General features: G+C 39.1%; 1 protein-coding gene across 1 annotated transcript; it reads left to right on the forward strand.

The window, feature by feature from the left end:
• Window positions 1-394: 394 nt before the first annotated feature.
• Window positions 395-1,831, forward strand: LOC127899393 (transcription factor CSA-like; the record flags this gene model as incomplete). The annotated part of the gene is made up of 1 exon (XM_052432762.1): window positions 395-1,831. A coding segment is annotated over one exon (807 nt), but the record flags the coding sequence as incomplete, so codon positions are not given.
• Between the last annotated feature and the right edge of the window lie 11,715 nt (window positions 1,832-13,546).

Consider the following 13,546-nt stretch of genomic DNA (forward strand, 5'->3'; position numbering starts at 1 on the left):
ACTCTAAAACTACAACCAATAGCTCTGATACCACTGTTAGGAAATTGGTGGGTGAAGCAGGACCGCAGCTAAAATGAAATTGGAAATAAAATAAAGAACAAGCACAATAGAGGACACCAGAAATTACGTGGTTCGGCTTTTAGCCTACGTCTACGGGCAAAGACAGAAGGAAATATTTTACTAGTGAAAAGGAGTTACAAGTATTGTAGTATTTTAGCTCACTATCCAAAACCCCAATACACCCAAACTCTCAAATCACTAAAATAAGAGCTTATAAATGCAAGCTCTTAAACTCTCTCTCAACTCCCTAAATTGCTTGTGTGTTCTCTTTGGGGGCATTTCTTGTTTGTGCTTAAGCCCCATTTGGGTTCTCTTGGAAACAATGAGTCTTTAAATTCTGAAGGGTGGTGGCGATGGCAATGTTTTCAATGGAGTTCATCAAGGGATGAACTTTATGGCTCCTTCTTCTCATCTTTCTCTGTCAAACACTTTTGGGACTAAAAATCCTGAAACTGGGTTTCAGATTTTGAGCCCTTGTCCTATGGAGATAAATAAGAAACCATGGGAAGCTAGGAGAATCTGTGTTGAGGAGAGAGATGGGGTCTTTAGTGTTCATAAAAATAAGGGGCTGTCTTTGGATTTGGGCGAGGAAGTTGAGGATGTTATCAAGCGCCCTGTTTCTGGAAAAAATGGCCACACTAAGCTCTGTACTAGAGGCCACTGGAGGCCAGCGGAAGATGCCAAGCTTAAAGAGCTAGTTGCTCAATATGGTCCTCAAAATTGGAACTTGATCGCTGAGAATCTTGAAGGAAGATCAGAGAAGAGTTGCAGATTGAGATGGTTTAATCAGCTGGATCCAAGAATCAACAGGAGGGCTTTCAGTGAAGAAGAAGAAGAGAGGCTGTTAGCTGCTCATAGGTTGTACGGTAACAAATGGGCCATGATTGCCAGACTGTTCCCCGGAAGAACTGATAATGCTATCAAGAATCATTGGCATGTGATCATGGCTAGGAAACAAAAAGAGCAATCCAGCATTTATAGGAGGAGAAAGCCCTCTTCTGGTCCTTTCCAAAACAACAGTATTAATATCAATAATGCTAATGCTAGTAGTGATGAATCAACTATCTCAAGCAACAATGAATCTGCTTCAACAATCACTGATCTTTCACTCACTCCCTCTTCAGCTAAAGTGTCTCCATGATACTTCACTAAGTTTTCTCTAATGGGTCGTTCATCATCTGGAGAAAAGGAGATTACGAAGGGATGTGGAGATGTTGACAAAATTTATGACACAGGCTATGAGTTTTATCAAGCTGGGCCTATAGGAGGAGTGGTTATGAATGTGGACCAGTCTGGCCAGACAGATTCAAATTCAGAAGTCTCAGCAAATAAGTTAGTAGGCAACAACAACTCCAACAGCAACAAGGTCAATCTCTCTATGTATGGGGAAAATGAGACTAGCTATGAGAAGATCAACATGCCCTTCATTGATTTCCTTGGAGTTGGAGCTGCTTAAGAAAAGTTTTGGGTATTAGAAAAAATCAAAAATTCAGAAAATCAATCAGCCAGTGAAAGAGAAGCAAGCAACCAATGAGTTAAGTCCAAGTCTGCAATAGCAGGTCTTTTCTCTACAATCTTTAATGTACAGTAGTATCAGTGCAGTTAGTTCCATAAATGGCAAAAGAGAGTAACAGTAGAAAAGATTAAAAAAATAGAGAGAGAGATGAGTAGTTGTTACAAGTTATATAATAATTCTCTGAAACTTGTAGTAGTTTTGGACTTATCCAAGCTAGCTAGCAGGCTTTGTTATTCTCTGCAAATTTTATGTCAATTTTCTGCAGTGTGTTGAATGACTCCATTAAAAAAAAAAAAAAAAAAAAAAAAAAGGGAGCCAAAAATTTTGGCTATATAAAGAGGGCTTCCCACCCTCATTTTTCATCCAATCTTGAGAGAGCAATTTAGGGAGTTGAGAGAGAGTTTAAGAGCTTGCATTTATAAGCTCTTATTTTAGTGATTTGAGAGTTTGGGTGTATTGGGATTTTGGGTAGTGAGGTAAAATACTACAATACTTGTAACTCCTTTTCACTAGTAAAATATTTCCTTCTGTCTCCGCCCGTGGATGTAGGCTAAAAGCCGAACCACGTAATTTATGGTGTCCTCTATTGTGCTTGTTCTTTATTTTATTTCCAATTTCATTTTAGCTACGGTCCTGCTTCACCCACCAATTTCCTAACAGTGGTATCAGAGCAGATCGAAGCCAAGAAACTCAAGGCGCACTGGCTTCTGCTCTTCCAAGTTAGATCTCCGATTTCCCAAAGGCACAAAAAGCTCGGCGTTGGTCCTCAATCAGGTTACTTTCAGTCTTCATTTCAAATTCTGACGAGGCTAGTTTAGTTCGGTTAGGAGGATGAATTTTCTGCTGCGTTCTACTACTACGCAACACGTGGCCGCAGAACAGGTTAGTGTGCAGCAGGAGTCTCCCGCGGACACGAGTTTTGTGCCGAAACCTGCATCGACCTTGGAAGGTCTTATAACCGAGGATCCGTTTCCGCTGTATTCATCTTCTGATGATCGCGATGGAGAGAGTGATGGCGTTGGAGCAGAAGCTAGCGGCATTGCAAGTTCCAGCTGCAAGAATGACACTTCTGTTGTAGAAAATCACACTGATGTTTCTGAAGACAGAAGGAAATATTTTACTAGTGAAAATGAGTTATAAGTATTGTAGTATTTTAGCTCACTTCCCAAAAACCCAATACACCCAAACTCTCTCAATCACTGTAACAAGAGCTTATAAATGCAAGCTCTCTAAACTTTCTCTCAACTGCTAGATTGCTCTCTCAAAAGGAATGCATAAACTCTTCATCTGCACTTCTATTTATAGCAAACTAGTGGCCAAGAAAATCAAAGCCGTGTTCACCAAATTCTTCATCAAAATCGTGTGCATCAAATTCAATCTTCAAACTTGTTACAAGCTGACCATTCTTGTCAAAGCTTCTAGATGCAGCCATGCCAAACACTTCTAGATGCAACCAACTTTGACATTCTCCCACTTGGAGATTAGATTGAGAGTCAATTAATCTACACACCATCATTTCTGCTTCGCCATAATCATGTTGCCTACGTTTCTGTTAGGCCACAAGAGGATCTACTCCATAAAAACTTATCAATATTTATCGGCTTGGTCAAAACATCTGCTAGGTTCTCTTTGGTATGGATTTTCTGCAAATCCACACTTCCATCTTCCACTACTTCACGAATGAAGTGATACTGGACTCCTATGTGCTTTGTCCTGGAATGAAAGGCTGGATTCCTTACAATGTGCAAGGCACTTTGACTGTCACAAAACATAGAAATTTTCTATTGTTTGTGCCCAAGCTCCTCCAATAACCTTTGTATCCAAATAGCTTCCTTGCAAGCTTGTGTAGCTGCCATGTACTCTGCTTCTGTTGTAGATAATGCCACAACGGTCTGCAGTTTCGAAACCCACTTGTTGCGGAAACGTGCGTTGAGCAATTACTAATACTGCAACTTCTGGAGAAATATAAATGTGGTGATAAACAAATGCAAAGAAAATAGGACACAATAAATTACATGGTTCGGCGTAATGCCTACGTCCACGGGCAAAATTTGGAAGATAATTTTACTAACAAATTGGAATTTACAAAAGTGGGAAAAACTCACAAAACCCACAACCCCAATACACCCAAATAGAACCTCACTAGAACACTCAAGTGGAAGCTCTCTCAAATTCTCTCAAAGAACTTACTTGCAATTGCTCTCTACTTCTCTCTAATTGGGATGATTAACAAATGAGGAATTGCCTTCTATTTATAAGGAAAATGGGGTGCACTATTGCACCAACCCCAACAAAGTTGTCAACATAAATTAGGCACCTACCTTGTGAATTTGTCTTCAAATTTGCTTCTTCAAAGTTGAATGCATGCACGGCCACAACTTGTCAAATATTTGTGCCACCAACCTCCAATTTGTCAAGAAAAAACCGTGTGAAAATAAGCTTTGTGGGCTAACTTTTCAACAATTCTCCACCTCGGCGAAAATTTAGTAAATCTGAGCCGACTATCAACAAACTACCTTCCAGTTTCTGCCGTCTCTAATTGCTTTTAAACTTGTAGGATGTTGATCAAGTTTAGATAATGTTCAAACTTGATCGTCGTCACCACCTTAGTCAACATATCTACAGGATTCTCTGCAGTCTTGATTTTTTTAAGAAGAATCTTCCCCTCATTAATAATTTCCCGCACAAAGTGAAATCGTACATCGATGTGTTTCGTACGCGCATGATAAACTTGGTTCTTCGTTAAGTGAATAGCACTTTGACTATCGCAATACACATTAATGTACTCCTGTGCCAATCCCAAGTTTTCAAGCAAACCTTGTAACCAAATAGCCTCTTTAACAGCCTCTGTAATTGCCATGTACTCGGCCTCTGTGGTCGACAGTGCAACTGTAGACTGTAGTGTACACTTCCAACTAATTGGCCCTCCAGCAAAAGTAAATACATATCCGGTGGTTGACCGTCGTTTGTCCAAATCACCAGCATAATCAGAATCAACGTACTCGATCACACCTTGACCAAGTGTATCGTCTCTTTCAAACAGTAAACCAATATCCACGGTCTTCTGAATGTACCATAGAATCCATTTTACAGGTTGCCAATGTCCTTTACCAGGATTATGCATAAATCTGCTCACAATACCAACTGCATGTGAAATGTCAGGCCTTGTACACACTATTGCATACATCAAGCTACCCACTGCATTTGAATACGGAACTTGTAACATGTATTCTCGTTCTGCATCTGTTGAAGGAAATAATTGTGCAGAAAGCTTGAAATGAGAAGCCAACGGGGTACTTACAGGTTTTGTCTGCTTAGTCATACCAAACTGCTGTAGTACCTTCTTTAAATATTGCTTCTGAGACAAGCTTACTTTGCCACGAGCTCTATCTCTGCATATCTCCATGCCAATAATCTTCTTAGCTTCACCTAGATCTTTCATCTCAAACTCTTGGTTGAGTTGAGTTTTCAACTTCTCTATCTCATCTTTGCTCTTCGATGCTATTAGCATATCATCGACATACAATAGCAAATAAATGAAAGATCCTTCTTGTAGCTTCCGAAAATACACACAATGATCAAATTTGTTTCTTGTGTACCTTTGCCCTTTCATAAATTGATCAAATCGCTTGTACCACTGCCTCGGAGATTGTTTCAACCCATAAAGCGACTTTGTCAATTTGCAAACCCAATTTTCTTTTCCAGCAACCTTGTATCCATCTGGCTGAGTCATGTAGATTTCCTCTTCCAAATTACCGTGTAAAAATGCAGTTTTTACATCAAGTTGAACTAGTTCAAGATCAAATTGCGCAACCATGGCTAGCAAAATTCGAATAAAATGCAGTTTTTACATCAAGTTGAACTAGTTCAAGATCAAATTGCGCAACCATGGCTAGCAAAATTCGAATAGACGAATGCTTCACAACTGGAGAAAATACCTCATTGTAGTCTATTCCTTCCTTCTGAGCGTAACCCTTCGCTACCAATCTAGCCTTGTATCTGAAATACAAGTGTGCCACCCAAGAGGGGGGGTGAATTGGATTTTTAAAAATTATCCTAGTCAAACCACACAACAATTCAATCTAATGCCTTAATCAAATTGAAAACAATAAATTCAATCATGCACAATATTAAAAGAGTAAGGGAAGAGAAAACAAACACAAAGATTTTTACGTGGTTCGGCAATCCCCGCCTACGTCCACGCCTCCAAGCTCACCGGGCTTGAGGATTTCACTAAGCTAGCCTTCCAAGGCTTCAAACGCTTACAATTGACTTCCAAGGTGTCAATGGACCTTTACAACAAGAGATTATCCCCAATCTCTTAACCCAAGTGTATCCCAACACTTACAATCACTCAAAGTAGAAGATTACAAATTATTTTTCTCTCACACAATATTTAAGATTACAAATCAATGCCCAATGTGTGAATAGATGAAGAGAGAATGTGTTTAAAGCTCAATGAAGATTGTATTCTCGAATATAAGCTCAATGATTGTGTTGTGATCCATCTTGTTTGAATTTGGATGAGCTTATTTATAGTTAGAGCTGAAAATCTAGCCGTTACAAACTGTCGGACAGAAAACGGTTCGCCGTTAACCATAAACGGTTAACCGTTTCGTTTGGTCAAAGTTACCGTTGGGCCAAATTTCAAATAAACGGTTAGCCGTTTAGGCTTACCCTTTCGCCGTTAATTTCCAGAAACCTGCAAAACAAATTTGGTTTAACCGTTCTTACTAAACGGTTCAAGGTTACCAATATGGAAATAATCGGTTAACCGTTTTCAGTAAACGGTTCACCGTTAGTTTCCAGAATCATCATTTTAACAATACTTTGCAGAACATGCTTTCTGGAAATTATCGGTTAGCCTTTTTTAAATAAACGGTTAGCCGTTTGCTACAGTGATTGCTACAGTAACCTGCACAGTTCATTTTTTTCTGAAATTACAGTTTGACCCCAAAACTTTACAAAACTGTACTATAACCCAAAACGTTATGAAACTTTACAAATAGGTCCAATTTCAGAATTTCTAAGTAATGCTTTGTTAATCCCAAAACTTTTTGAAATTATGTTATAGCCCAAAATGCTATGACACTTTTCAAATAAGTCCTTCACCAAAATTTCAAGCAATACTTGTTTATTTCAAAGTTTTCAAAATGTTTCAATTAAACCATAAACTTTGAAAAACAACCAATTTCATAAAATCATTTTTCCATTAAATATGAAACATTTATAATGTGAAAATAATGATTTATTTAAAAAGAATAAAAATAATCAATTTCATAAAATCATTTTTCCATTAAATACAAAACATTTATAATGTGAAAATAATGATTTATTTAAAAAGAATATTAAATAATTTGAGCTTAAAAGATTAATCATTCTTAATCTTGTTTGTTATCATCAAAATCAATATTATGGAAACATATATGTTAACAGTATCGAATTTCATTTTTACGAGGAAATCCTTCCTTTTTTGCATATACCCATTTGCACCCAATTGCCTTTTTTTCCTTGGGCAGTGTAACTAACTCCCAAGTTTTATTTTTGTAAAGAGACTGCATTTCTTCGTTCATTGCTTTCTTCCACTGTATACTTTCTGGATTACTTACTGCTTCTCTATAAGTGGAAGGAACATCATCATCTACAATTGGAAGTGCATAGACCACCATATCAACAAAGCGAGCAGGTCTGCGAATCTCTCTGTGTGGCCTTCTATATGCAATTGAATCATGTTGCTGTGAAGGTTCCTGGGTCAGAACCTCTTCATCATTTTCGGTCGATGGAGAATCACTATCCATCTCATCAACACCAGCTGGATTAGCTTTAACTTTTTCAAACTCCACCTGCTACAAAGTGTTACTGGTCTTGTCATCCTCTTGAGAATCTTTTTGTTTCAACATGGTTGATTCATCAAAAGTTACATCTCTGCTGAAAATAATCTTCTTCGTTACAGGACACTAAAGACGATATCCTTTTACTCCACCAGTTATACCCATGAACAATGCTTTCTTTGCTCTTGGGTCTAACTTAGATTCTTTTACATGATAATAAGCAGTGGAACCAAAAACATGTAAAGAATTATAATCAGTAGCAGGTTTACCAGTCCACATCTCCATGGGTGTTCTGCCCTCAATTGCAGTTGATGGCAAACGGTTGATTAGATGGCACGCATAGACAACTGCCTCAGCCCAAAACTCTTTGCCCAATCTAGCATTGGACAACATACACCGAACTTTCTCCAGTATAGTCTGGTTCATGCGTTCTGCCACCACATTCTGTTGTGGTGTATCTCGAACAGTGAAATGTCGTACAATACCCTCATCTTGGCATATTTGAAGAAATGGATCGTTCTTGTACTCACCACCATTGTCTGAGCGAAGTCTTTTGATCTTTCGACCAGTCTGAGTCTCGACCATTTTCTTCCATTTCAGAAATATGCCCAAAACTTCATTTTTGTTCTTCATCAAATACACCCACACTTTTCTTGAATAATCATCAACAAAAGTAACAAAATAGTGCATACCTCCCAAAGAAGCTGTTTTGGTAGGTCCCCACACATCACTGTGAACATAGTCCAGAATTCCTTTTGTATCGTGAATTGCTGAACCAAACTTTACCCTTGTCTGCTTGCCCATAATACAATGTTCACAAAATTCTAATTTGCAAGAATTTGTATCTTTCAATAAGCCTTGCTTCGCTAAAGTCTGCAAAGCTTTTTCACCAGCATGTCCCAAACGCATATGCCATAACTTGGTTGCTTCTGAATCTGCATCTTTTTCAGAAACTGTTGATGCTGATCCAATAACTGTACTTCCTTGGAAATAGTACAAGTTATTTCTTCTTGTGCCTTTCATTACCGTCAGCGCCCCAGCTACTACCTTCAACAATCCATCTCTTAAAGTGATTGTGAGCCCTTTAGATTCTAGGACTCCTAATGAGATGAGATTTTTCTTCAAGCTTGGTACATAGCGAACATCTGTCAAAACTTGGATTGAGCCATCATGATTCTTTAATTGGATTGTACCTATTCCCATGGTTTTACAAGCATTGTCATTGCCCATAAAAACAACTCCACCGTCTAGCTCCTTGAAGTTAAAAAACCAGCCCTTGTTAGGACACATATGATAAGTACAACCTGAATCCAAAATCAACTCATCTAAGTGACATATCAATGTCATGCCAACCAGACTAAAGTCTGACTCCTCATCATGCTCTGCTACACATGCATCAGAAGTAGCCTTGCCCTTTTGTAACTTAGGACAATTCTTTTTCCAATGCCCTTTCTCACGACAAAAAGCACATTCATCTTTGGCAGGTCTCCCTTTAGACTTGTTCCTTTTTCCAGGTTTGCGGCTTTGTGAACGACCTCTCGCTGTCAGTGCTTCTACAATTGTATCTCTGTAATCCTTTCTATCTTTCTTTCTGGTCTCAGACTTGTACAATGCACTGCATACAGCATCGAATGTGACACTGTCCTTCCCATGAAGCAAAGTAGTGGTGAGATGATCATATTCATCAGGAAGGGAATTCAATAACAACAATGCCTTATCTTCATCTTCAAATCTCTCATCCAGATTTAGCAAATCTGCTAATATCTTGTTGAATGAGTTCACGTGGTCATTCATTGACATGCCATGTGTATATGTAAATCGATAGAGTTTCTTTTTCATATAAAGCCTATTTTCAAGACTTTTCTTCATATACTTTTCTTCCAGTGTCTCCCACAATTTTTTTGCCGATGTCTCCCTCATGACAGAGTATTTCTGATCTTTAGCCAGACATAGGCGAATAGTACCACATGCCTGTCTATTGATTTTTATCCACTCCTTGTCATCCATCACGTCAGGCTTTTCTTAGAGAGCAATGTCCAACTCTTGTTGACATAAGACATCTAACACCTCACATTGCCACATACCAAAATTATTGGTACCATCGAATTTCTCCACTTCAAACTTTGCATTAGTCACAGTAGTTCTCGCTGATGAAGACGACGACAATGCCTCTGCCATCCTTTTTATCTCAAATGATCAGTTTCTTCAACAACTATTTACACTTAAAAAACAACCTCTATGATGTTTATTTCGCGTGAATAAATGCACCAGGAAAGTTCCCAAGAGACTGGACGGGAACTCGGTCCCAATTAAAAACCAGAATCCTTAGACTCTTATCGCCTTTGTTGACAGAACTTTCCTAGACATGCAAAAATACACACTACTTACAATAGATCATCTCCTAAGTATAAATGATTGTCTCCACCGTATTTGTGAACAATACCATATATAGGAATAGTACCGTATACGTGAACAGTACCGTATACATGAATAGTACCGTATCCCCCCAAGTACGAACCGTCGGCTCTGATACCACTTGTTGCGGAAACGTGGGTTGAGCAATTACTAATACTGCAACTTCTGGAGAAATATAAATGTGGTGATAAACAAATGCAAAGAAAATAGGACACAATAAATTACGTGGTTCGGCGTAATGCCTACATCCACGGGCAAAAATTGGAAGATAATTTTACTAACAGATTGGAATTTACAAAAGTGGGAAAAACTCACAAAACCCACAACCCCAATACACCCAAATAGAACCTCACTAGAACACTCAAGTGGAAGCTCTCTCAAATTCTCTCAAAGAACTTACTTGCAATTGCTCTCTACTTCTCTCTAATTGGGATGATTAACAAATGAGGAATTGCCTTCTATTTATAAGGAAAATGGGGTGCACTATTGCACCAACCCCAACAAAGTTGTCAACATAAGCAGGACCGCAGCTAAAATGAAATTGGAAATAAAATAAAGAACAAGCACAATAGAGGACCGCAGAAATTATGTGGTTCGGCTTTTAGCCTACGTCCACAAGCAAAGACAGAAGAAAATATTTTACTAGTGAAAAGGAGTTACAAGTATTGTAGTATTTTAACTCACTACCCAAAACCCCAATACACCCAAACTCTCAAATCACTAAAATAAGAGCTTATAAATGCAAGCTCTTAAACTCTCTCTCAACTCCCTAAATTGCTCACTCAAGATTTGATGAAAAATGAGGGTGGGAAGCCCTCTTTATATGGCCAAAATTTTGGCTCTCTTTTTTTTTTTTTTTTTAATGGAGTCATTCAACACGGCACCACCAATAATGGCAGGCCGTGTTGAATGTTGAATGGTTGGCACCGGCCATCTAGATGGCCGGCGCCAGCCATGACTTTCAACATTCTCCCACTTGGAGATTAGAGTGAAAAGCAATCAATCTCCACACCATCCTTTCTGCTTCGCCATAATCATGTTGCTTACGTTTCTGCTAGGCCACAAGAGGATCTACTCCAGCTAAACTTGTCAGCATTTATTGACTTGGTCAAAACATCTGCTAGGTTCTCCTTCGTATGGATTTTCTGTAAATCCACACTTCCGTCTTCCATTACTTCTCGAACGAAGTGATACTGAACTCCTATGTGCTTTGTTCTGGAATGAAAGGCTGGATTCTTTGCAATGTGCAAGGCACTCTAACTGTCACAAAACACAGGAATTTTCTGTTGTTTGTGCCCGAGCTCCTCCAATAACCTTTGTATCCAAATAGCTTCCTTGCAAGCTTGTGTAGCTGCCATATATTCTGCTTCTGTTGTAGATAAAGCCACAACGGTCTGCAGTTTCGAAACCCAGCTTACAGCTGCTCCTGCAAGTGTAAACACATAACCAGTAGTGGATTTTCTTTTATCAAGATCTCCTGTAAAATCTGAATCCACATAGCCCCTGACAGTAAACTCTGATCCTCCGTAACATAATGCAACATCTGAGGTTCCTCTGATGTATCTCAGAATCCTCTTTACAGTTATCCAATGCTTTCCACCAGGATTCGCCATGTATCGACTGACTGCTCCCACTACTTCTGCAATGTCTGGTCTAGTACATATCATAGCGAACATTAAACTTCCCACTGCTGATGCATACGGTACTCGAGACATCTCCTTCCTCTCTGCTTCATTGCTAGGACACATACTTGAGGATAATTTGAAATTAACAGGAAGTGGGGTAGAAATTGACTTACAATCTTGCATGTTGAAGCGTCGCAAGATTTTCTTCAAGTAATTCTTCTGTGAGAGCCAAATCTTCCTGTTATTTCTGTCTTGGTGAATTTGCATCCCTAGAATCTTGTTTGTTGGTCCCAAGTCCTTCATTTCAAACACCCTAGCCAACTGTGCCTTCAATTCTTGGATTCGATCTTTGTTGGGACCTGCTACCAACATGTCATCCACATACAACAGCAAAATGATGAAATCATTATCTTCAAACCTCTTGTAATATGTACAATGATCTGAACTGAGTCTGTTGTATCCAAGGCTCATGATGAAGGAATCAAATCTCTTATACCAACACCTCGGCGCCTGTTTGAGACCGTATAGAGATTTGTTCAACCTGCAAACCAAGTTCTCCTTGTAGGATGTTGATCAAGTTTAGACAATGCTCAAACTTGATCGTCGTCACCACCTTAGTCAACATATCTGCAGGATTCTCTACAGTCTTGATTTTTTTAAGAAGAATCTTCCCCTCATTAATAATTTCCCGCACAAAGTGAAATCGTACATCGATGTGTTTCGTACGCGCATGATAAACTTGGTTCTTCGTTAAGTGAATAGCACTTTGACTATCGCAATACACATTAATGTACTCCTGTGCCAATCCCAAGTTTTCAAGCAAACCTTGTAACCAAATAGCCTCTTTAACAGCCTCTGTAATTTCCATGTACTCGGCCTCTGTGGTCGACAGTGCAACTGTAGACTGTAGTGTAGACTTCCAACTAATTAGCCCTCCAGCAAAAGTAAATACATATCCGGTGGTTGACCGTCGTTTGTCCAAATCACTAGCATAATCAGAATCAACGTACCCGATCATACCTTGACCAAGTGTATCGTCTCTTTCAAACAGTAAACCAATATCCACGGTCTTCTGAATGTACCGTAGAATCCATTTTACAGCTTGCCAATGTCCTTTACCAGGATTATGCATAAATCTGCTCACAATACCAACTGCATGTGAAATGTCAGGCCTTGTACACACCATTGCATACATCAAGCTACCCACTGTATTTGAATACGGAACTTGTAACATGTATTCTCGTTCTGTATCTGTTGAAGGAAATAATTGTGCAGAAAGCTTGAAATGAGAAGCCAACGGGGTACTTACAGGTTTTGTCTGCTCAGTCATACCAAACTGTTGTAGTACCTTCTTCAAATATTGCTTCTGAGACAAGCTTACTTTGCCACGAGCTCTATCTCTGCATATCTCCATGCGAAGAATCTTCTTAGCTTCACCCAGATCTTTCATCTCAAACTCTTGGTTGAGTTATTGGTTGTATTTTTTGAGTCAGGAACTATTCACGTAAGGGTACTATTCACGTATACGGCACTATACACGTATACGACACTATTCACGTATACTGTACTGTTCATGTATACGGGTTTGTTCACATATACGGTACTGTTCACGTATACGGTACTATTCACGTATACGGTACTATTCACGTGAAACGGTGGAAGCGATCCAAGAATTTTTCGGTACAAAACAGGGAATAGTGGTGTGAGTAAAGCAACTGTGGTTTTGTACATGTCTAGGAAAGTTCTGTCACAAAGGCGATAAGAGCTTAAGGAGTCTGGGTTGTAAGTGGGACCATTGTGACCCCTCCAATCTTTCCTGGGAACTTTCCTGGTGTGCATTCTCACACATACTCACAACTATTCAAGGTGGTATACTAGCTTGTGTGCAGTATTTATCAACAAAATGGCGGCAAAGTATGAAATTGAGAAGTTTAACGGAAATAATTTTTCGTTGTGGAAAATGAAGATGAAAGCTGTATTGAGGAAAAATAATTGTTTGGCAGCAATTGGAGAAAGGCCCATGGAGATAACTGATGACAAGTGGAACGAGGTAGACGGTAACGCCATTTCTGATCTACACTTGGCACTTGCGGATGGAG

The sequence above is a fragment of the Citrus sinensis genome, chromosome 8, assembly GCF_022201045.2.
Source record: "Citrus sinensis cultivar Valencia sweet orange chromosome 8, DVS_A1.0, whole genome shotgun sequence".
In the NCBI taxonomy this organism is placed as follows: Eukaryota; Viridiplantae; Streptophyta; class Magnoliopsida; order Sapindales; family Rutaceae; genus Citrus; species Citrus sinensis.